This window comes from Phallusia mammillata, chromosome 4 (genome assembly GCF_965637545.1).
Source record: "Phallusia mammillata chromosome 4, kaPhaMamm4.hap1.1, whole genome shotgun sequence".
NCBI classification, from domain to species: domain Eukaryota; kingdom Metazoa; phylum Chordata; class Ascidiacea; order Phlebobranchia; family Ascidiidae; genus Phallusia; species Phallusia mammillata.
In genome coordinates, this window is record NC_137255.1 from 8,541,035 (window position 1) to 8,563,360 (window position 22,326).

Consider the following 22,326-nt stretch of genomic DNA (forward strand, 5'->3'; position numbering starts at 1 on the left):
ATCTTTGAACAGTTTATTTGTTACATGCAATATAATTGCCACTTAAACAAAATGTTGTCTTCGTGTCAAATGCTTTGGTACAAGCCATGCCAAACACTTGAAAAGAATTTCAAATCAGCTGGTTTGCCTGATTTACAAATCTGTCTCATCCAATCTAATACTTCGCACAAAATATCGCCCAACGTGGGGCTCGAACCCACGACCGTTGGATTAAGAGTCCAACGCTCTACCGACTGAGCTAGCCGGGCGCACAAGGTTGCAATCGACTCAAAATGCGTAAACCTTCCAAGCAATACACATCACATAGGTGTGAACATACGACAATGGCAAAGGTTCGAACTTTCTGTTTTGAACAAGACTTATGTATACATGCAGTTAACACATCGGCTCGTTGGTCTAGGGGTATGATTCTCGCTTTGGGTGCGAGAGGTCCCGGGTTCAAATCCCGGACGAGCCCTTCTATAACACTTTTGGTCGCAACGTACAAGTATATTTTGAATGACTGGGTTATCGAAACAATCTGTCTTATATCGCACGCTTCCATTTGTTAAAATCAAATCTATCATTTGAAAAAAACGAACAAACAATTAAATGCGTGAACGCAACGTTTCTTACTTTGATCTTTAAACAGTTTGTTTGTTACATGCAATATAATTGCCACTTAAACAAAATGTTGTCTTTGTGTCAAATGCTTTGGTACAAACCATGCCAAACAATTGAAAAAAAGCCAAATCAGCCACTTTATCGGAACTGCAAATTTTTCTTATCCAATCTAATACTTCGCACAAACTATCGCCCAACGGGGGGCTCGAACCCACGACCGTTGGATTAAGAGTCCAACGCTCTACCGACTGAGCTAGCCGGGCGCACAAGCTTGCAGTCGACTCAAAATGCGTAAACCTTCCAAGCAATACACATCACATAGGTGTGAACATACGACAATGGCAAAGGATCGAACTTTCAGTTTTGAGCAAGCCTTATGTATACATGCAGTTAACACATCGGCTCGTTGGTCTAGGGGTATGATTCTCGCTGGGTGTGCGAGAGGTCCCGGGTTCAAATCCCGGATGACCCCTTCTAGAACACTTTTGGTCGCAACATACAAGTACATTTTAAACGACTGAGTAATCGATACACGTCTGTCTTATATTGTACGCTTCCGTGCCTTACAATCAAATCTATCATTTGAAAAAACAAACCAACAATTAAATGCGTGAACGCAAGGTTTCTTACTTCGATCTTTGAACAGTTTGTTTGTTACATGCAATATAATTGCCACTTAAACAAAATGTTGTCTTCGTGTCAAATGCTTTGGTACAAGCCATGCCAAACACTTGAAAAGAGTCCAACGCTCTACCGACTGAGCTAGCCGGGCGCACAAGGTTGCAGTCGACTCAAAATGCGTAAACCTTCCAAGGAATACATATCACATAGGCGTGAACATACGACAATGGCAAAGGATCGAACTTTCTGGTTAAAACAACTCTTGTTTATACGTGCAGTTGACACATCGGCTCGTTGGTCTAGGGGTATGATTCTCGCTTAGGGTGCGAGAGGTCCCGGGTTCAAATCCCGGACGAGCCCTTCTATAACACTTTTGGTCGCAACGTACAAGTACATTTTAAATGACTGGGTTATCGATACACGTCTGTCTTATATCGTACGCTTCCGTGCCTTACAATCAAATCTGTCATTTGAAAAAACAAACCAACAATTAAATGCGTGAACGCAAGGTTTCTTACTTCGATCTTTGAACAGTTTGTTTGTTACATGCAATATAATTGCCACTTAAACAAAATGTTGTCTTCGTGTCAAATGCTTTGGTACAAGCCATGCCAAACACTTGAAAAGAGTCCAACGCTCTACCGACTGAGCTACCTGGGCGCACAAGGTTGCAGTCGACTCAAAATGTGTAAACCTTCCAAGCAATACACATCACATAGGTGTGAACATACGACAATGGCAAAGGTTCGAACTTTCTGTTTTGAACAAGCCTTATGTATACATGTAGTTAACACATCGGCTCGTTGGTCTAGGGGTATGATTCTCGCTTTGGGGCGAGAGGTCCCGGGTTCAAATCCCGGACGAGCCCTTCTAGAACACTTTTGGTCGCAACGTACAAGTACATTTTAAATGACTGGGTAATCGATACACGTCTGTCTTATATTGTACGCTTCCGTGCCTCACAATCAAATCTATCATTTGAAAAAACAAACCAACAATTAAATGCGTGAACGCAAGGTTTCTTACTTCGATTTTTGAACAGTTTGTTTGTTACATGCAATATAATTGCCACTTAAACAAAATGTTGTCTTCGTGTCAAATGCTTTGGTACAAGCCATGCCAAACACTTGAAAAGAGTCCAACGCTCTACCGACTGTGCTAGCCGGGCGCACAAGGTTGCAGTCGACTCAAAATGCGTAAACCTTCCAAGCAATACACATCACATAGGTGTGAACATACGACAATGGCAAAGGTTCGAACTTTCTGTTTTGAACAAGCCTTATGTATACATGCAGTTAACACATCGGCTCGTTGGTCTAGGGGTATGATTCTCGCTTTGGTTGCGAGACGTCCCGGGTTCAAATCCCGGACGAGCCCTTCTAGAACACTTTTGGTCGCAACGTACAAGTACATTTTAAATGACTGGGTAATCGATACACGTCTGTCTTATATTGTACGCTTCCGTGCCTTACAATCAAATCTATCATTTGAAAAAACAAACCAACAATTAAATGCGTGAACGCAAGGTTTCTTACTTCGATCTTTGAACAGTTTGTTTGTTACATGCAATATAATTGCCACTTAAACAAAATGTTGTCTTCGTGTCAAATGCTTTGGTACAAGCCATGCCAAACACTTGAAAAGAGTCCAACGCTCTACCGACTGAGCTACCTGGGCGCACAAGGTTGCAGTCGACTCAAAATGCGTAAACCTTCCAAGCAATACACATCACATAGGTGTGAACATACGACAATGGCAAAGGTTCGACCCAGTCAGAAATTATTTCCGGCATATCATGGGGCCTCACTAGGTATTTTTGATTTTGTTCGATTTATGTAAGGCATACGTTAGATGAACGATTGACAAAATATTACAATTTTCTGTGTACTAAATTGCTTCGAAGACCGTCAGATTACATTTTCTTTTTGTTTCTTTAAATTTGAAACAAGTTGATGTTGGCTTACACAAAATATTGTAGGATATTTCTTGAATAAACCCAACATCAACCAACGATGTTTCTAAGATAATCAGTTCAGCAAGTTATACTTATTTTAGGCATTTTGACATCCTTATGTCTGTCAATATAACAAACAAAGTACCTCTAAAAATGTTGGTGCATATTTGCCACTTTTAATTGCATGAATGGAAGACATTTAAAAAATCAATATTTACAAAAAAATAGACCACGTTTGTTTCATATTGTTTAAATTTTTTGGCATGAACGTAGAAACGATTTCAACTTCGACATACGAGATTTAAATCTTAGTTTAAAACATTTCTGTTTATGGCGACGCGGTTTACCATACCATGGTAACCAAACTAACTGTAGCAAACTTCAATGCAAATTATCCAATTATTTTTCTTCCCTAATTATTTCAAAAACTGTTCGAAAATTGGTTTACTTTTTATGACAATAATATATTTTGCAACAGGTGTGAGGAAATGTAGAAGTGTGTAGATTAAGTCTGCTACGAGACTAATTTTTACCCAACCTTTTTAATGTTCGTTACGTTTGGCGGGCAATTGCTTAATTTTGGATTCTTATTAAGCACACGTAACAATTCATCGGTTAAGTCCCAAAGGGTTAAAAGTTTATTATTTTATTGGACGATGTCAAACTTTTTTTCACTCTGTGTGTCACAATCATTTAACACAAGTTGCCAGTACAACTTCGTGTAACGGTTATGATTTCTGTGTTTATTTTTTGGATTCGAGATTTCGCACGTTGGTTGTCGCTCGTTTTTCGTGGTGAAAATGTTGCTGTGTTGGTTTGTATAATTATCGGTTCTAATCGTCAAAAAGTGTGGAACGTTACACTTCGTAAGTTAAACGTTACACTTCGTAATCAGATAGGGAATTAAAATAGAGTTACATTAATGTCGTTTTTTTGTTAGAAAAAATAATTAGTAAAACCGCTGTTAAATTTTAAATTACGAACGGCCGAAGTGAAAGATATGACACGTCATGAGATGAAGAGAACTTTCTACAAGCCATATACGTCGTTGTCAAGAAAACAGAGGTGGGTTCGTGACAAAACGGCGTTAAGGCGTCTGTTACTGAAAAGTTTTGAAAATGGTGAGGTAGTTAACCCTGAAGAAAAAGAAAGCAATTCACAACCTCTTCACAGTGACTATCAATCATCCAAGTCTAGTGATGAAAATACTTCAAGTGTGTCATCAGATTTAGATACAACTGACAATGAGAGTGAGACTGAAAGTATCAGTGCTAGTGGTTTTGAAGAAGTTTGTTCAAATAAAAACAAAACCACGCTGTGCTGCTCCAAATCCACTGTATCTAGTCAACAGACAGATGTTGTCAGAATCATAAGGTCGTGGGCCATAAGGGAAATCGGGTGACACTAAAACGCTGAATGGGCGGGATGGGCGGGACGTCGCGGAAACCGCTCAATATCGGGTAAATTGCTGACGGTTAGTGCTATTAGGGTTAGGTTGAGGTTTTATAATAGTATATGAATCAAAAAATGTCCCTGCCTAAAACTTATTCAACTATTTCCTGACATTAGGCAAAAATGCTATGGCGGGACGTCGCGGGAGATGGCGGGACGTTTCGGGCGCGGAATGTAGTGTTCGGCGGAATTTTTTTTAATGATTTACTATTATAAAACCTTATCCCAACCTTAATAGCTCCAACCGTCAGCAATTTAACCCGATATTTAGCGGTTTTCACGACGTCCCGCCATCTCCCGCGACGTCCCGCCCTCCATTCCGCCCGTCCCGCCCATTCAGCGTTTTAGTGTCACCCGGGAAATCAATACGCCAAAAATTGCTATTTCAAGATTGCTAAAGTGCCTTCATGTTATTCATCCCAATTTACCCACTTCATATAATACATTGCTTCCACGACCAAAGCTCAAGTACAAATCACTAAATGAAGGAACATATGTCCACTTTACAAATTGGAAATCATCTTTAAAAGCTCTTTTGTTTAACTCTTTTAGTCACATGACTGGAACCATCAAATATTCCCTAGTAATTAATATTGATGGATTGCCCTTGTTTAACCACTCCCCTGACTTTAAACTGTACCCCATCCTCTGCACTGTATATAAAGTCAAAAGTAAACCAATTTGCGTTGGAATATACTCGTCTGAGAAATCAAAGTGTCGAGAAATGCCGACTTGTGATATATTCTTGGAAGATTTTCTAACCGATATGCAGGATCTCAATGACCATTCAATATGCTGTGGTGAGTTGATATTTGAAATGGCTTGCAAAGGAATATATGTGTGTGATGCTCCTGCAAGATCAGCATTAAAAAAGATCAAGTCTCATACTGGCTATAGTAGCTGTGAACGTTGTTCAGTAGTCGGAGTGTATGATACATATTCTCATCATGTGTGTTTGATTGGAAGTGTTGTAACGTTAAGAAGCAATGAAGATTTTTTATCACAAGTTGATGAAAGCCATCATACAGGACACTCTGTGCTTGCCCGGCATGGTGTGAACATGATAGAAGGCTTTGTACTTGATTACATGCACCTGTGCTGTTTGGGTGTTACCAAGCGCTTGTTAAGTTGGTGGAAGGGAGTTAAAAGGTAAGTTGCATAACATTTCTTGTACATCTGAAATTGTAGTGTAGATCTTATTGCTATGTACATTGCAACTTTGATATCTAACAGTTCTGTAGGTCTGTTGTCAAATATTGTTTTGTTTTTTCAGGCAATACAGTGCCAAATTGTCACCCTCTGCTATATATGTTATGAATGAAAAAATAAAGCTGTTTAAGGACTTCATACCAAGGGAATTTAATCGCAAGATGAGAAGTTTTTCTGAGCTACCATACTGGAAGGCATCAGAGTTTAGATTGTTTTTACTTTATGCTGGTGTTGTAGTACTAAAGCATAAAAATGTTTTGTCAAAGCAGAGATATCGACACTTTTTAAATTTCTGCATTGCAATGAGGATTGTACTATCTTCATCCTGTGATGAACACAGGTTAAGTTTGTGTTCTGAGTTGCTTTGTGCCTTTGTTACAAAGTGTGCCACACTTTATGGAAAAGGTTTTACTTCCTACAATGTACACAGTATCATTCACCTGGTGGATGATTGTAAGAATTATGGGTCTCTTGATTTAGTGAACTGTTTTGTTTTTGAAAGTTACCTTGGACTTTTGAAACAGTATGTAAAATCTGGGTTTAAACCATTACAACAAGTTGGCTATTATGCCTATCATTGCAATGAAAATATTTTGTTCATGGCATATGACAAATATGGGGGCATAGAGAGAGGTGACGTTGCTTATATTGTGGAAAAAAGTTTTTCATTAACTTCTTTCGAAGGTGCTGTACACTATCATAAGCTGCGATTGTATTCTGATTGTATTATATGTGCTAACACTCTTGCTGATTCTACAATTAAGTTTAATGAAACAATCGCAAAAGTTTTCGACATATTCTTGCATGATGGCATTAAGTACATAATCATTAAAAAGTACATAAATGTAAAACCATTTTTTACCAAACCTGTACATTCATGTGATGTAGGAATTTTTGCAATTGACAATTTAAGTGACAGTTTTGAAGTGTTTGCTATTGATAGTAGCATAAGCAAATGTGTTGTTCTTCCTTACAAAAAGTTGTTTGTTGCCATAGAAATTGTCCATTGCATAGAGCCATAGATTAACATATGTGCCATGTTCCTTTGCTCATGTACAATTATATTGTAATGTTTTAATAGGTTTGTTGGTGCAACTTTTTTAAACCACCATTTTGATTATATGGTTTACTTTTTACAGGATTTAGCATGTCAGTACTGCTGCAAACAAAATCATGAAAAAGTATGTATGTGTTAAGTTTGTGGGATGTGGTTCTACAGATGTTGTCTGTAGAGAATGGATGTTAGATGAAACCAAGTGCAAATGGCCTGAGGAGGGGGATGTTCAACAAATGGCGAGAAACTGTTGTTTGCCCCGGGATTGGAAAACTTACAATTGTCAAATCTTATGTGAATCAAGTATGTGTTTTTATTGTCAATTAAAATACATGAAAATTACTCTCTTACAATTTGCAGAGTCATATGACCGCTGCTTGAAAAAAGCTTATTCTATAAGTGATGTACCTTCTTCCTCGGATGAAAGCCAATTGATAGAAGAAGGAAACATAGTACCACCTCTTTTGCGCACCTGTGCTTCAACTTCCAAACCGTAAGCTTTAGTGCAAATCTTTACAGCTGGCTTTGTTTTTGTATTTGTAATTAGGTATTTTTGTTTCAGAACATTTTTGAAACCAGCTGAAATAGTAAATCCACCCCAAAAGAAAAAAATCAGAAGAGAGGACCAATCTGACAACATTATGTATGAAATGGTGCAAATAAATGCACAATTGGCGCAAATATTGCGTGCATCAAATCGATTGGAAAAAAAATTTGATGAATTTACAAGCAAACAGGAAGAAGTACATTTTCAGACCTTTAGCCCAGCCAAAAATGATAATGAACTGAACACTTTATTAGAAAATGTCAAGGTATGTACCATATAGAATTAAGTTTTTTGTCAGTAAAGGGTTTGTTCTGGCATTGTTTCTTGTTTTGCAGGATTGTGCGCAAATTGCTAAAAGAATTGAAAGAGAGAACTTAAGGTCCACTGTGAGAAGCTTTATTAGGTTATTTATGACTCGTGAGTTGGCCATGAAATTTTCATGGACGGGTCTTGGTCCCAAAAGACAACATACAAAGCAAGTTTTCAAAGGACATAAACTTAACGAACTATTACTTCGTAAGTATGCCTTTTTTGTTGTATACTTGATTTGGATTTGTCAAAGATTTTTTTTATGAAGCGTGATAGATAACAGTGATGGCTGATACATAGGAATATATAAACAAAGAGCATATCAAGCTAATGGACTTCAATATAATTTTCTTGATATGTTTTGTTTGATGATAGCATAAGGTGTTGTTTTTGCAGATGTGCTGCAATTTACCGGGTACAAACATGCCACCATTAATATTGTTGAAAAAGACATCAAAGTGACCCTTGCTGGAGCAGTAGATTGGGATGGTGGTAGGGAGGAAAGAAGAAACAACATCACCACTCCACTGAAAGAAAATGACAGTGACACTGATGAGGATACAGAGCCTTGTGAAGAAAATTAACTGACAGGTTGTTTTTGTCAGTAGTTTTTCTGTGTAACCCAGTTCGTTCCTTACTGTCCGTCAAGAATGGGTGATTCAATGTTTTCTTCTTGTATGTAATAAATCGTTATATAAATTTAATTCTTGCAAATTTTGAGCAAGTAACCCACAGGACCCTAAAACGTTAAATTTCTTACCTGACCCATTATACTTTCATTTAGTGTGTAGCATTTATAGCAGTTTTGTATGGGGCGCCGTTGTCGAAAAAATTAAGTTGCCGCAACTTAATTTTTTCGACAACGGCGCCTTAAGGCCGTTTTGAAAACAAACAAAAAACTTGCAAGATAGCTAACTTGCGGCAACTTAGCGTTGCAAGTTAGCTAACTTGCCGCAAGTTAAGTTATCTTGCGACGCGAAGTTGCCGCAACTTAGCTAACTTGCGACGCTAAGTTGCGGCAACTTAGCTAACTTGCAACGCTAAGTTGCGGCAAGATAGCTATCTTGCGGCAACTTAGCGTCGCAAGTTACCCGGTGCATTGTGGTTGTACATTCATTTTCGGCAACACATGTACATGTGGTCATACGATGGACTGCTTAATGGAATTTCGATACCCACACATTTTTGGCTTGTACGAAGACTTAAAAGAACAGCTGAAATGGTAGGCATTTGTTTGTAGTTTTTGAACTATTTTAATTTATTAGCTTTTCAAACTATTCACTTTTTATGCATATAGGGACGCCATCGTAAGAATGTTGATGTGGAACACCTAAGAGAATTTTTAACTCTGAGAATAAAACCCAGTGTGATTTGTCGCTTGCTTGACATTTCAAGACCAACACTGAAAAAAGTGATAAATGAATCTAATCTGTCCATACCTACTTACAGGTATTGTTTTTTAAAACATAAGTAAGGTTACCCTTATGTGAAGGACTACTTATATCTATTTTTTTCCAGCTCAATTTCGGATCAAGAACTTGACACTACACTAAGAAATTTAAAAGAAAAACATCCCTCATCTGGTGAAGTGATGGTAAATGGACATCTTAAAGCACAGGGCATTTTAATTCAAAGAAAAAGGCTTCGGCAAAGTTTGCACAGAGTTGATGAAGAGGGAATAAGAGCGCGGCAACTGACTACAATTGCTAGAAGGAAATATTCTGTTCCCTGTCCGAATTACATTTGGCATATAGATGGTACCCACAAGTTGATTCGATGGAAGTTTGTGATTCATGCTGCAATTGATGGGTACAGCAGGTTAATTACATACTGTCACTGCGCTGACAATAATAGGTCAGGGACTGTATTGAATTTGTTTGAAGATGCTGTGGCAAAATTTGGCCTGCCACTAAAAGTAAGAAGTGATTATGGTGGTGAAAATGTTCAAGTCTGGAGGTATATGTATGAAAGAAGACTTAACAGTAAATGTGTGATTGCAGGAAGTTCAGTGCATAACCAACGAATTGAAAGACTTAACAGAGATTTCACAATGAATTTACATACCTTGAGGATTCAAACTTTTTGGATGTTACAAGTTTGATAGAGCTTTTTTGTGTTCATTTTGTATATAAAGATGTCATAAATAAAAGACTGGCAGAGTTTGTAGAAGGTGCCAACCATCATTTACTCTCCACTGAGAACTATTATTCACCTTTACAACTTTTTCACATGAACCGTCACCTATTGCAGCTTCAAGCCTTAAACCCATGTGATGAGATTGAAGTTGATGACATAACATATCCCAGTACTAACAATGTTGATGTGGATACTGATTGGTTACAGTTGCCAGAAGATGTGAAACAAAGCCTGAGTGAAGCAATAACCCAAGAAAGTGACAACATTGATAAATATAAATGTGCTGTTCGATTTGTCAACAACTATCTTGCAGAACAATAAATGCTGCTTCAATAACCCAAGAAAGTGACAACATTGATAAATATAAATGTGCTGTTCGATTTGTCAACAACTATCTTGCAGAACAATAAATGCTGCTTTTTCTTTTCTGCTCATTTTTGTCACATGTGCTGATTTTTAATGCTTTTATTATGGCAATGTGAAAAGAAATAAATTGGATAATACTTTGAGCTTGGAACTGACACTGCAGCAGGTGGAATATAAGTGTGGCAAGCAATATGACAATAGGGACAGTGGCACGAGGTGATGAGGTGACAGTGTGTGGCATTGCAAGCAGAACAGTGAAGAGGTATATTATACATTTGTTTAAGGATACACAAATACTAATGCCATGATTTTTTACAGTGACTTTTAACAGCAATAAACTAAAAACCTGGTTATTCAAAAGGACATGAAATTCACAATGAAATATTGACACAACATCCAATTAAAATAAGTTGTGTAAATATGTTTTGTAGTGGATAAAAAAGGACAATCACTTACATGTAGCTAAAATAATCACAATCAAGAGGTAAAGCAACTTCATATAAAAATAAATGTAGCAGAATTTTAAAATTGCTTGGTCATGTACATTTTCATTGACACATATGAGATACAATATACGGTTCAGTACAATGATATATTTTTTTTCATGCTTTAAACTCGGCCAAACCCGGGTGAATTGCATATGCCAAATTCCATTTTACTTTTAAAAGCTTCATAATCATCATGCTGCAATGGAATGCTTAAAATATTGGAACATGTATTTGCAAGGGGAAAATGAGACAATTCAGTAAATTGAAGAGTAGGTGGTGGTGAAAATCCTAATGGGGGTATTTCATCTGCCCCAGTGGCAAAAATTAAGATACCTTGAAGCGAGCATTCAGAATCTTTTTCTGTAATGAAAAATATTTTAAGATAATACACACAACAATCAATATAACAAAATATTAGTCAAAGTACCTCCCACTTCATCTACAAAGTGTCTCCACCAGCTTAGCACCAGGTTTTCCCTATGTCTTTTGTTGCTTCCAGATTCAGATAATTTTGGGGAAAACATTGCTATAATTTTATTTCCTGAAAGCGGATCACTGCAGTCATTTGCAATAAAAAGCATTTTAAATGCATTTGGTGTATTTTTCATTTGCTCCAAGAGGCCAGTTTGGTTTAGGCCTAAACTAAACCTAAAAATAAACAAACCTTATTGAACTTGCAAATGACAATTTTGATTGTAACAAACCTGTGAAGTGGTTCTGACTTGCCTTCTGTGTAAAACTTCATTGCAGTCTTTATAATTTCATTTTTACCCGTTAAATTTGTGCAATGTGTGTGGCAACCAGCTAATTTCAAAAAGTTAAATGAATCCATCAAGCAATCATTCAGTTCATCAAGGGATATTGCATCATGTATCTGCATAAAAGCTGAGAAATATATTCACAACCAATATCAGTCATATCCGTTAGAGCCTCCATATAGTCCCTCGGGAGATTTAGAATTTGACTGTACAAAAGCTTAGAAAAACATTTTGGACCTGGGCCACCATGCAGTAGTGTGAGAGATATGAGAGTTCCGTAGATGTAATACAAATCTTTAGCAACAGCTAGATAAAAGAATACACATGAAAATGCTATGTTGTAAAAAATGTTTAAGTATTTAAAGTATTACCTATCGGATTGTGAGTAAGAAATCTTTTATTTTCTTTTCCTTCGAAAATTATACTGTTCGTGATTGCATGCATTACCAGGCGCAAAAATTCTCTAGTTGGACCTCCAGCATCCACTGCTCCTTCAAATTGGCCATTTTCATCACTGAACTCAACACTAATACTGGCCATTGGTTTAAAAAATTTGCGTTTGACAGTTCGCACAGCCCCATCTAATATGTTTGACCTAATAACATGAAACTTGTTGACAGCTGATTCATCAATTTGTTCTTGCAAAGTTTGTAGGCACTGTTCTGCGGTGACATTGATTTCGGATTTCCTGCAATGTAAATATTCGTTGGTGGCAGTGTACATTATTGACAAAAATTAAAGGAAATATAAATACATATGTAACTGACTCTGATATGGATGGTTCTCCAAGCAAAGATTCTTGAATGGCCTGCTGGATGTCCCCATCACTGTCATCACTCGAACAATAAATTCTTCATTGCAACTCGCAATGAGATTGACATACTCACTACAGAAAAAAGATTTAACTTGCAAATTTGTTATGTATTTCTGTATTTTTTCTACTTGTAAATTGAAGATTCTGCAGTGGTTTCAGAACATTCATTTGATGTATCTTCTAAAACATTGCCTTTTGAACTGTTGGAAGTATCATTGCATTCCTAAAGAATGAAGTTTAATATATTAGGTTAATGTACAAAAGAATAAATGGCAATTGTAAAACTAACATACCATGTCACAACGGTTAATTGCAATTTCCACAGTTTTGATTGCAAGATGATCCTTTGTGCAGATATATATTTTTTTAGTATTTAATGCAAGCACTGCTCTGGCATTCCACATAAAGTTATCATCCACTGCTGCTTTTGTCAGTAAATTAAGGCCTGGTTTGTGCACCAAGAAGTCAAAAGCAGAAAAATGTGAAAAGCATTCTCCAAAAGCGTTGATGATTGCTGTTTTCATTTCAGTCATGTTCCATGCATTGTTAATTTGCAAAACATGGTGCAAACCCATTGTTTTTAATTTGTTTTGGCATCTTGGTATAGCCATAAACCATTCACCATTCATTATTTGTATTGTTTGGGAAAACTCTTGAAGTGGTATGCACACCACAGTCCTTGAACAGTACCGTTGTTTTTGTTTATTTTTAAGAGATAGTTTACGACCTCCTTTGATTGCAGTTGGTGTGTATCTTTTTCCTGTGTATGAATTAAATGGACGGAAAACTTTCTTTCGCTCCTATTGAAACAGGCAAAAACCATGTATAATATTTTTTACATGTATCCAAATACAAAAGTAAACATGCAAGCTTACAGGTTGAAATTCATCATCACTATCGGTTAGAGTGGAATGACTTGGTTCATTTTTGTCATTATCAAAAGTTGGATTCTGCCAATACATCACAAATATCATATAAAGCAAAAGCATTTTGGCGCAGGAACCCCAGGTATAAACAGATACAAACATGCTTAGCAATCTATAGCATGTGATTTTACATACATTATTTGTCTGCCTTGTCCCCTGGTGATGCACCTGTCCACTCCTGGAAGTTGATTGTCCAGTAAGAGTTCTGCCTTGATAGTGTAGTAACAACTGAAGTCAACTGATTTACAACTTCTTGCAAGTCTAATTGCACGTATTTATCGTTGGATTCCATCATACAATCCAAACCGCTATTATTATGTATTTATAGCAGAATACATACGCACTCAAGTGCAATGAAACGATATGAATGAGCAAAAGGATTAAACATCATATTTCGCGGGTATTACAACCACGTTGCTGGAACCAGTTTCAGTTTCCCACAATGCACCGGGTAACTTGCGACGCAAGATAGCTATCTTGCCGCAACTTAGTGTTGCAAGTTAGCTAAGTTGCGGCAACTTAGCGTCGCAAGTTAGCTAAGTTGCGGCAACTTAGCGTCGCAAGTTAGCTAAGTTGCGGCAACTTAGCGTCGCAAGTTAGCTATCTTGCCGCAACTTAGCGTCGCAAGTTAGCTAAGTTGCGGCAACTTAGCGTCGCAAGTTAGCTATCTTGCCGCAACTTAGCGTTGCAAGTTAGCTAAGTTGCGGCAACTTAGCGTCGCAAGTTAGCTAAGTTGCCGCAACTTAGTGTTGCAAGTTAGCTAAGTTGCCGCAACTTAGCGTCGCAAGTTAGCTAAGTTGCGGCAACTTAGCGTCGCAAGTTAGCTATCTTGCCGCAACTTAGCGTCGCAAGTTAGCTATCTTGCCGCAACTTAGCGTCGCAAGTTAGCTAAGTTGCCGCAACTTAGTGTTGCAAGTTAGCTAAGTTGCGGCAACTTAGCGACGCAAGATAGCTAAGTTGCGGCAACTTAGCGTCGCAAGTTAGCTATCTTGCCGCAACTTAGCGTCGCAAGTTAGCTAAGTTGCGGCAACTTAGCGTCGCAAGTTAGCTAAGTTGCGGCAACTTAGCGTCGCAAGTTACCCGGTGCATTGTGGGAAATTCATATCTAAATGTATGGAGATGTCCCACAATGCACCGGGTAACTTGCGACGCAAGAAAGCTATCTTGCCGCAACTTAGCGTCGCAAGTTAGCTAAGTTGCGGCAACTTAGCGTCGCAAGTTAGCTATCTTGCCGCAACTTAGCGTCGCAAGTTAGCTAAGTTGCGGCAACTTAGCGTCGCAAGTTAGCTATCTTGCCGCAACTTAGCGTTGCAAGTTAGCTAAGTTGCGGCAACTTAGCGTCGCAAGTTAGCTATCTTGCCGCAACTTAGCGTTGCAAGTTAGCTAACTTGCTGCAAGTTAGCTATGTTTCGTTGCAGGTTAGCTATCTTGCTGCAACTTAGCTATCTTGCGGCAACTTAATTTATTCGACAACGGCGCCCCATAGTTTTGTGACTTATGTTTGGATTCACCCTTTTTCCTAAATATTCATTTTTATGTGAACAGACCCTTTTTGATGTGACTCTTCAAAGTGTGGTTTCGTTATTAAACGATTTGATGCAATTTGTCTTGTTTTGTGTAAGTGTTAGAGGCAAGGGACGTACGTTTGCCCAGCAACCAATAGGGGCCCAAGTGCGGGACGCTATGTGTGGCACATTGATAATCATCTAACATGGGCCCAATGTTACCTTTCCGGTCCCGAATGGAGGATATATCACTGGCACATCAACGAAATGTGTTATTGGGCCTCTCAAATTAAAAGGGTAATTCTGACAAGGGCCGACGAAATATTTTTGACTGGGGAACTTTCTGTTTTGAACAAGCCTTATGTATACATGCAGTTAGCACATCGGCTCGTTGGTCTAGGGCAGTGGTCGTCAACCTATGGGTCGCGACCCCAAGTGGGGTCGCCCAAACTTTTTCTGGGGTCGCAATAAGTTGCCGAATTTAACTTATTGCATTTTAAAATGGATTACAGAAAATGAAACTAATATTATGTTCTTTTAGATCGCAACTTTTGCTCTTGTTTTGTGGTTCAGCTTGCTACCTCATGTTGCAATTAAATCGTGGTATTGAAAAAACACAAATTGCCTTTATCGCGTAACAATGGGTTTCGACAACGTGTATTATGACTCAACACTGTAAGTTTGTAAGGTGACTCCAGAACGAGTGAATAGTTATTTATGCAACGTACCCAACTATACAAAAAATTTCTAATCCCGTTTTCAACCACGTGTCTGTGTGAAGCAGGATTTAGTGCAATGAGTGTTTTATAAACGAAACATCGTAATCGATTGGAAGTGGAGCATGACATACGGTCAAGCTTCTGCAAAGTCAAGCAGTGGCTTCAAAAACTTGTGGACAGTATACAGGCGCAACCATCTCACTAACAGTGCAAATTAAATGTTGAACAATTTGACAAGTTTGTGTTCCGAAAATAGGGTTTATGTCTTTAAATGAAACGCCTTAAAAACTTTTTTCGTAATACTTTTGTATCGCCATATTTGTTTGTAATTATGTACAGTTTGTGTAATTGTTCTTTCGATTCAGCATTACCGTATTTTACGGACCATAAAGCGTACCCGATTATAAGGCGCACTGTCAATAAATTGCTTTGATTAGTGTTTTGTTCATACATAAGGCGCACCGGGCTATAGAACGCAACGTATTTTAAGGAGTATCGGTTACCATATAAAGCATGGTTACCGTATAATAGTATCGGTACTGGTTGGAGTGTAGGCAATAAAGCACTACTTGATCCATACATTAGGCGCACCGACTTATAAGGCGCACGATCAATTTATGAGGAAAAAAAAGGATTTCAATTGCGCCTCATGGTCCGTAAAATACGGTACTAAAAACACTTTTCTCATTGTTGAAAAAAATGGGGTCGCATGTAAATTCTCATTTCATTTTCCCTTAAATTGGGGTCGCCTATAAAAAAGGTTGAAGACCACTGGTCTAGGGGTATGATTCTCGCTTTGGGTGCGAGAGGTCCCGGGTTCAAATCCCGGACGAGCCCTTCTATAACACTTTTGGTCGCAACGTACAAGTACATTTTAAATGACTGGGTAATCGATACACGTCTGTCTTATATTGTACGCTTCCGTGCCTTACAATCAAATCTATCATTTGAAAAAACAAACCAACAATTAAATGCGTGAACGCAACGTTTCTTACTTCGATCTTTGAACAGTTTGTTTGTTACATGCAATATAATTGCCACTTAAACAAAATGTTGTCTTCGTGTCAAATGCTTTGGTACAAGTCATACCAAACACTTGAAAAGAATTCCAAATCAGTTACTTTGCCTGATTTACAAATCTGTCTTATCCAATCTAATACTTCGCACAAAATATCGCCCAACGTCGGGCTCGAACCCACGACCGTTGGATTAAGAGTCCAACGCTCTACCGACTGAGCTAGCCGGGCGCACAAGGTTGCAGTCGACTCAAAATGCGTAAACCTTCCAAACAATACACACCACATAGGTGTGAACATACGATAATGGCAAAGGATAGGACTTTCTGGTTAAAACAATTCTTGTTTATACGTGCAGTTAACACATCGGCTCGTTGGTCTAGGGCAGTGGTTCTCAAACGTTTTGTTGTTGCGACGCCCCTGGAAACGTTTTCTGGACTTGCGACGCACCAGGAAACAAAAGTTATTGAGGAAACTTGTTATTAAAGCTGTGTTTATTGATACAACAACAAAAAGCCACGAAACGAAACTATTCTGTGACGCCCTAGGAAGATTGAAACGACGCACCAGGGCGTCGCGACGCACAGTTTGAGAACTACTGCCCTAGATCAACGAGCCGATGTGTCAACTGCACGTATAAACAAGAATTGTTTTAACCAGAAAGTTCGATCCTTTGCCATTATCGTATGTTCACGCCTGTGTGATGTGTATTGCTTGGAAGGTTTACCATTTTGTGTCGACTGCAACCTTGTGCGCCCGGCTAGCTCAGTCGGTAGAGCGTTGGACTCTTGATCCAACGGTCGTGGGCTCGAACCCCACGTTGGGCGATAGTTTGTGCGAAGTATTAGATTGGAAGGAAAATTTGCAGTTCCGATAAAGTGGCTGATTTGGCTTTTTTCAATTGTTTGGCATGATTTATACCAAAGCATTTGACACAAAGACAACATTTTGTTTAAGTGGCAATTATATTGCATTGAACAAACAAACTGTTTAAAGATCAAAGTAAGAAACGTTGCGTTCACGCATTTAATTGTTTGTTCGTTTTTTTTCAAATGATAGATTTGATTCTAACAAATGGAAGCGTGCGATATAAGACAGATTGTTTCGATCACCCAGTCATTCAAAATATACTTGTACGTTGCGACCAAAAGTGTTATAGAAGGGCTCGTCCGGGATTTGAACCCGGGACCTCTCGCACCCAAAGCGAGAATCATACCCCTAGACCAGTAGTTCTCAAACTGTGCGTCGCGACGCCCTGGTGCGTCGTTTCAATCTTCCAAGGTCGTCACAGAATAGTTTCGTTTCGTGGCTTTTTGTTGTTGTATCAATAAACACAGCTTTAATAACAAGTTTCCTCAATAACTTTTGTTTCCTGGTGCGTCGCAAGTCGAGAAAACTTTTCCAGGGGCGTCGCAAAACCAAAAAGGTTTGAGAACCACTGGTCTTGGGGTATGATTCTCGCTTTGGGTGCGAGAGGTCCCGGGTTCAAATCCCGGACGAGCCCTTCGAGAACACTTTTGGTCGCAACGTACAAGCACATTTTAAATGACTGGGTTATCGATACACGTCTGTCTTATATCGTACGCTTCCGTGCCTTACAATCAAATCTATCATTTGAAAAAACAAACCAACAATTAAATGCGTCAACGCAAGGTTTCTTACTTCGATCTTTGAACAGTTTGTTTGTTACATGCAATATAATTGCCACTTAAACAAAATGTTGTCTTCGTGTCAAATGCTTTGGTACAATCCATGCCAAACACTTGAAAAGGATTCCAAATCAGCTAGTTTGCCTGATTTACAAATCTGTCTCATCCAATCTAATACTTCGCACAAAATATCGCCCAACGTGGGGCTCGAACCCACGACCGTTGGATTAAGAGTCCAACGCTCTACCGACTGAGCTAGCCGGGCGCACAAAGTTGCAGTCGACTCAAAATGCGTAAACCTTCCAAGCAATACACATCACATAGGTGTGAACATACGACAATGGCAAAGGTTCGAAGTTTCTGTTTTGAACAAGGCTTATGTATACATGCAGTTAGCACATCGGCTCGTTGGTCTAGGGGTATGATTCTCGCTTAGGGTGCGAGAGGTCCCGGGTTCAAATCGCGGACGAGCCCTTCTATAACACTTTTGGTCGCAACGTACAAGTATATTTTGAATGACTGGGTTATCGAAACAATCTGTCTTATATCGCACGCTTCCATTTGTTAGAATCAAATCTATCATTTGAAAAAAACGAACAAACAATTAAATGCGTGAACGCAACGTTTCTTACTTTGATCTTTAAACAGTTTGTTTGTTCAATGCAATATAATTGCCACTTAAACAAAATGTTGTCTTTGTGTCAAATGCTTTGGTACAAATCCTGCCAAACAATTGAAAAAAAGCCAAATCAGACACTTTATCGGAACTGCAAATTTTTCTTATCCAATCTAATACTTCGCACAAACTATCGCCCAACATGGGGCTCGAACCCACGACCGTTGGATTAAGAGTCCAACGTTCTACCGACTGAGCTATCCGGGCGCACAAGGTTGCAGTCGACTCAAAATGCGTAAACCTTCCAAGCTATACATATCACATAGGCTTGAACATACGACAATGGCAAAGGATCGAACTTTCTGGTTAAAACAATTCTTGTTTATACGTGCAGTTGACACATCGGCTCGTTGATCTAGGACAGTAGTTCTCAAACTGTGCGTCTCGACGCCCTGGTGCGTCGTTTCAATCTTCCAAGGTCGTCACAGAATAGTTTCGTTTCGTGGCTTTTTGTTGTTGTATCAATAAACACAGCTTTAATAACAAGTTTCCTCAATAACTTTTGTTTCCTGGTGCGTCGCAAGTCCAGAAAACTTTTCCAGGGGCGTCGCAACAACAAAAAGTTTGAGAACCACTGGTCTAGGGGTATGATTCTCGCTTAGGGTGCGAGAGGTCCCGGGTTCAAATCCCGGACGAGCCCTTCTATAACACTTTTGGTCGCAACGTACAAGTACATTTTAAATGACTGGGTTATCGATACACGTCTGTCTTGTATTGTACGCTTCCGTGCCTTACAATCAAATCTATCATTTGAAAAAACAAACCAACAATTAAATGCCTTAACGCAAGGTTTCTTACTTCGATCTTTGAACAGTTTGTTTGTTCAATGCAATATAATTGCCACTTAAACAAAATGTTGTCTTCGTGTCAAATGCTTTGGTACAAGCCATGCCAAACACTTGAAAAGAAATCCAAATCAGCTGGTTTGCCTGATTTACAAATCTGTCTCATCCAATCTAATACGTCGCACAAAATATCGCCCAACGTGGGGCTCGAACCCACGACCGTTGGATTAAGAGTCCAACGCTCTACCGACTGAGCTAGTCGGGCGCACAAGGTTGCAGTCGACTCAAAATGCGTAAACCTTCCAAGCAATACACATCACATAGGTGTGAACATACGACAATGGCAAAGGTTCGAACTTTCTGTTTTGAACAAGCCTTATGTATACATGCAGTTAACACATCAGCTCGTTGGTCTAGGGGTATGATTCTCGCTTGGTGTGCGAGAGGTCCCGTGTTCAAATCCCGGACGAGCCCTTCTAGAACACTTTTGGTCGCAACGTACAAGTACATTTTAAATGACTGAGTAATCGATACACATCTGTCTTATATTGTACGCTTCCGTGCCTTAGAATCAAATCTATCATTTGAAAAAACAAACCAACAATTAAATGCGTGAGCGCAAGGTTTCTTACTTCGATCTTTGAACAGTTTGTTTGTTACAAGCAATATAATTGCCATTTAAACAAAATGTTGTCTTCGTGTCAAATGCTTTGGTACAAGCCATGTCAAAAATTGAAAAGAGTCCAACGCTCTACCGACTGAGCTAGCCGGGCGCACAAGGTTGCAGTCGACTCAAAATGCGTAAACCTTCCAAGCAATACACATCACATAGGTGTGAACATACGACAATGGCAAAGGTTCGAACTTTCTGTTTTGAGCAAGCCTTATGTATACATGCAGTTAACACATCGGCTCGTTGGTCTAGGGGTATGATTCTCGCTTGGTGTGGGAGAGGTCCCGGGTTCAAATCCCGGATGACCCCTTCTAGAACACTTTTGGTCGCAACGTACAAGTACATTTTAAATGACTCAGTAATCGATACACGTCTGTCTTATATTGTACGCTTCCGTGCCTTACAATCAAATCTATCATTTGAAAAAACAAACCAACAATTAAATGCGTGAACGCAAGGTTTCTTACTTCGATCTTTGAACAGTTTGTTTGTTACATGCAATATAATTGCCACTTAAACAAAATGTTGTCTTCGTGTCAAATGCTTTGGTACAAGCCATGCCAAACACTTGAAAAGAGTCCAACGCTCTACCGACTGAGCTAGCCGGGCGCACAAGGTTGCAGTCGACTCAAAATGCGTAAACCTTCCAAGCAATACACATCACATAGGTGTGAACATACGACAATGGCAAAGGTTCGAACTTTCTGTTTTGAACAAGCCTTATGTATACATGCAGTTAACACATCGGCTCGTTGGTCTAGGGGTATGATTCTCGCTTTGGGTGCGAGAGGTCCCGGGTTCAAATCCCGGACGAGCCCTTCGAGAACACTTTTGGTCGCAACGTACAAGTACATTTTAAATGACTGGGTAATCGATACACGTCTGTCTTATATTGTACGCTTCCGTGCCTTACAATCAAATCTATCATTTGAAAAAACAAACCAACAATTAAATGCGTGAACGCAAGGTTTCTTACTTCGATCTTTGAACAGTTTGTTTGTTACATGCAATATAATTGCCACTTAAACAAAATGTTGTCTTCGTGTCAAATGCTTTGGTACAAGCCATGCCAAACACTTGAAAATAATTACAAATCAGCTAGTTTGCCTGATTTACAAATCTGTCTCATCCAATCTAATACTTCGCACAAAATATCGCCCAACGTGGGGCTCGAACCCACGACCGTTGGATTAAAGTCCAACGCTCTACCGACTGAGCTAGCCGGGCGCACAAGGTTACAGTCGACTCAAAATGCGTAAACCTTCCAAGCAATACACATCACATAGGTGTGAACATACGACAATGGCAAAGGTTCGAATTTTCTGTTTTGAACAAGCCTTATGTATACATGCAGTTAACACATCGGCTCGTTGGTCTAGGGGTATGATTCTCGCTTTGGGTGCGAGAGGTCCCGGGTTCAAATCCCGGACGAGCCCTTCTATAACACTTTTGGTCGCAACGTACAAGTATATTTTGAATGACTGGGTTATCGAAACAATCTGTCTTATATCGCACGCTTCCATTTGTTAGAATCAAATCTATCATTTGAAAAAAACGAACAAACAATTAAATGCGTGAACGCAACGTTTCTTACTTCGATCTTTAAACAGTTTGTTTGTTACATGCAATATAATTGCCACTTAAACAAAATGTTGTCTTTGTGTCAAATGCTTTGGTACAAATCATGCCAAACAATTGAAAAAAGCCGAATCAGACACTTTATCGGAACTGCAAATTTTTCTTATCCAATCTAATACTTCGCACAAACTATCGTCCAACGTGGGGTTCGAACCCACGACCGTTGGATTAAGAGTCCAACGCTCTACCGACTGAGCTAGCCGGGCGCACAAGGTTGCAGTCGACTCAAAATGGGTAAACCTTCCAAGCAATACACATCACACAGGCGTGAACATATGATAATGGCAAAGGATCGAACTTTCTGGTTAAAACAATTCTTGTTTATACGTGCAGTTGACACATCGGCTCGTTGGTCTAGGGCAGTAGTTCTCAAACTGTGCGTCGCGACGCCCTGGTGCGTCGTTTCAATCTTCCAAGGGCGTCACAGA

General features: G+C 39.2%; 4 protein-coding genes, 14 non-coding genes and 1 pseudogene across 19 annotated transcripts; 10 read left to right on the top strand and 9 right to left on the bottom strand.

The window, feature by feature from the left end:
• Window positions 1-175: 175 nt before the first annotated feature.
• Trnak-cuu (transfer RNA lysine (anticodon CUU)) lies at window positions 176-248 on the bottom strand. Its single transcript has one exon. It is a non-coding gene; the product is annotated as a tRNA-Lys (tRNA).
• Window positions 249-385: 137 nt separating this feature from the next.
• Window positions 386-457, top strand: Trnap-ugg (transfer RNA proline (anticodon UGG)). The gene has a single exon. It is a non-coding gene; the product is annotated as a tRNA-Pro (tRNA).
• A 336-nt stretch (window positions 458-793) lies between these two features.
• Window positions 794-866, bottom strand: Trnak-cuu (transfer RNA lysine (anticodon CUU)). The gene has a single exon. It is a non-coding gene; the product is annotated as a tRNA-Lys (tRNA).
• Window positions 867-1,512: 646 nt separating this feature from the next.
• On the top strand, window positions 1,513-1,584 carry Trnap-agg (transfer RNA proline (anticodon AGG)). Its single transcript has one exon. It is a non-coding gene; the product is annotated as a tRNA-Pro (tRNA).
• Window positions 1,585-2,529: 945 nt separating this feature from the next.
• On the top strand, window positions 2,530-2,601 carry Trnap-ugg (transfer RNA proline (anticodon UGG)). Its single transcript has one exon. It is a non-coding gene; the product is annotated as a tRNA-Pro (tRNA).
• A 2,391-nt stretch (window positions 2,602-4,992) lies between these two features.
• On the top strand, window positions 4,993-6,978 carry LOC145224181 (uncharacterized). The gene is made up of 2 exons (XM_080090626.1): window positions 4,993-5,779; window positions 5,904-6,978. Exons 1-2 carry the CDS (start codon window positions 5,187-5,189, stop codon window positions 6,859-6,861), a joined length of 1,551 nt encoding a protein of 516 aa, XP_079946752.1. The 5' UTR covers window positions 4,993-5,186; the 3' UTR covers window positions 6,862-6,978.
• Window positions 6,979-7,256: 278 nt separating this feature from the next.
• Window positions 7,257-8,575, top strand: LOC145224183 (uncharacterized). The gene is made up of 4 exons (XM_080090627.1): window positions 7,257-7,386; window positions 7,456-7,705; window positions 7,776-7,956; window positions 8,146-8,575. Exons 2-4 carry the CDS (start codon window positions 7,535-7,537, stop codon window positions 8,331-8,333), a joined length of 540 nt encoding a protein of 179 aa, XP_079946753.1. The 5' UTR covers window positions 7,257-7,386; window positions 7,456-7,534; the 3' UTR covers window positions 8,334-8,575.
• A 208-nt stretch (window positions 8,576-8,783) lies between these two features.
• Window positions 8,784-10,319, top strand: LOC145224182 (uncharacterized; annotated as a pseudogene). The gene is made up of 3 exons (XR_013859582.1): window positions 8,784-8,971; window positions 9,047-9,198; window positions 9,268-10,319. The product of XR_013859582.1 is annotated as an uncharacterized LOC145224182 (transcript).
• A 541-nt stretch (window positions 10,320-10,860) lies between these two features.
• On the bottom strand, window positions 10,861-12,220 carry LOC145223408 (G2/M phase-specific E3 ubiquitin-protein ligase-like). The gene is made up of 5 exons (XM_080089836.1): window positions 11,869-12,220; window positions 11,735-11,803; window positions 11,444-11,624; window positions 11,167-11,387; window positions 10,861-11,099 (listed from the first exon to the last, which is right to left on the bottom strand). Exons 1-5 carry the CDS (start codon window positions 12,218-12,220, stop codon window positions 10,861-10,863), a joined length of 1,062 nt encoding a protein of 353 aa, XP_079945962.1.
• Window positions 11,167-13,438, bottom strand: LOC145224184 (uncharacterized). Its single transcript, XM_080090628.1, has 7 exons — window positions 13,373-13,438; window positions 13,187-13,261; window positions 12,605-13,111; window positions 12,265-12,534; window positions 11,869-12,185; window positions 11,444-11,803; window positions 11,167-11,387 (listed from the first exon to the last, which is right to left on the bottom strand). The coding sequence occupies exons 3-4, from the start codon at window positions 12,938-12,940 to the stop codon at window positions 12,436-12,438; spliced, it is 435 nt and encodes a 144-aa protein (XP_079946754.1). The 5' UTR covers window positions 12,941-13,111; window positions 13,187-13,261; window positions 13,373-13,438; the 3' UTR covers window positions 11,167-11,387; window positions 11,444-11,803; window positions 11,869-12,185; window positions 12,265-12,435.
• A 3,197-nt stretch (window positions 13,439-16,635) lies between these two features.
• Window positions 16,636-16,708, bottom strand: Trnak-cuu (transfer RNA lysine (anticodon CUU)). The gene has a single exon. It is a non-coding gene; the product is annotated as a tRNA-Lys (tRNA).
• Window positions 16,709-17,231: 523 nt separating this feature from the next.
• Trnak-cuu (transfer RNA lysine (anticodon CUU)) lies at window positions 17,232-17,304 on the top strand. The gene has a single exon. It is a non-coding gene; the product is annotated as a tRNA-Lys (tRNA).
• Window positions 17,305-18,318: 1,014 nt separating this feature from the next.
• Window positions 18,319-18,391, bottom strand: Trnak-cuu (transfer RNA lysine (anticodon CUU)). Its single transcript has one exon. It is a non-coding gene; the product is annotated as a tRNA-Lys (tRNA).
• A 137-nt stretch (window positions 18,392-18,528) lies between these two features.
• Trnap-agg (transfer RNA proline (anticodon AGG)) lies at window positions 18,529-18,600 on the top strand. The gene has a single exon. It is a non-coding gene; the product is annotated as a tRNA-Pro (tRNA).
• A 336-nt stretch (window positions 18,601-18,936) lies between these two features.
• Trnak-cuu (transfer RNA lysine (anticodon CUU)) lies at window positions 18,937-19,009 on the bottom strand. The gene has a single exon. It is a non-coding gene; the product is annotated as a tRNA-Lys (tRNA).
• Window positions 19,010-19,779: 770 nt separating this feature from the next.
• Trnak-cuu (transfer RNA lysine (anticodon CUU)) lies at window positions 19,780-19,852 on the bottom strand. Its single transcript has one exon. It is a non-coding gene; the product is annotated as a tRNA-Lys (tRNA).
• Window positions 19,853-21,006: 1,154 nt separating this feature from the next.
• Trnap-ugg (transfer RNA proline (anticodon UGG)) lies at window positions 21,007-21,078 on the top strand. Its single transcript has one exon. It is a non-coding gene; the product is annotated as a tRNA-Pro (tRNA).
• A 546-nt stretch (window positions 21,079-21,624) lies between these two features.
• On the top strand, window positions 21,625-21,696 carry Trnap-ugg (transfer RNA proline (anticodon UGG)). Its single transcript has one exon. It is a non-coding gene; the product is annotated as a tRNA-Pro (tRNA).
• A 335-nt stretch (window positions 21,697-22,031) lies between these two features.
• Window positions 22,032-22,104, bottom strand: Trnak-cuu (transfer RNA lysine (anticodon CUU)). The gene has a single exon. It is a non-coding gene; the product is annotated as a tRNA-Lys (tRNA).
• Between the last annotated feature and the right edge of the window lie 222 nt (window positions 22,105-22,326).

Coding starts and splice junctions, on each gene's coding strand:
- LOC145224181 (XM_080090626.1), top strand. CDS start 5,187: ATGACTGGAACCATCAAATATTCCCTAGTAATTAATATTGATGGATTG. Junction 5,780..5,903: donor TGGTGGAAGGGAGTTAAAAG/GTAAGTTGCATA, acceptor TTGTTTTTTCAG/GCAATACAGTGCCAAATTGT.
- LOC145224183 (XM_080090627.1), top strand. CDS start 7,535: ATGTATGAAATGGTGCAAATAAATGCACAATTGGCGCAAATATTGCGT. Junction 7,706..7,775: donor CTTTATTAGAAAATGTCAAG/GTATGTACCATA, acceptor CTTGTTTTGCAG/GATTGTGCGCAAATTGCTAA. Junction 7,957..8,145: donor ACTTAACGAACTATTACTTC/GTAAGTATGCCT, acceptor TTGTTTTTGCAG/ATGTGCTGCAATTTACCGGG.
- LOC145223408 (XM_080089836.1), bottom strand. CDS start 12,220: ATGTACACTGCCACCAACGAATATTTACATTGCAGGAAATCCGAAATC. Junction 11,804..11,868: donor TCTTACTCACAATCCGATAG/GTAATACTTTAA, acceptor TCTTTTATCTAG/CTGTTGCTAAAGATTTGTAT. Junction 11,388..11,443: donor AAGTCAGAACCACTTCACAG/GTTTGTTACAAT, acceptor GTTTATTTTTAG/GTTTAGTTTAGGCCTAAACC.
- LOC145224184 (XM_080090628.1), bottom strand. CDS start 12,940: ATGAATGGTGAATGGTTTATGGCTATACCAAGATGCCAAAACAAATTA. Junction 12,535..12,604: donor CAATTAACCGTTGTGACATG/GTATGTTAGTTT, acceptor TTCATTCTTTAG/GAATGCAATGATACTTCCAA.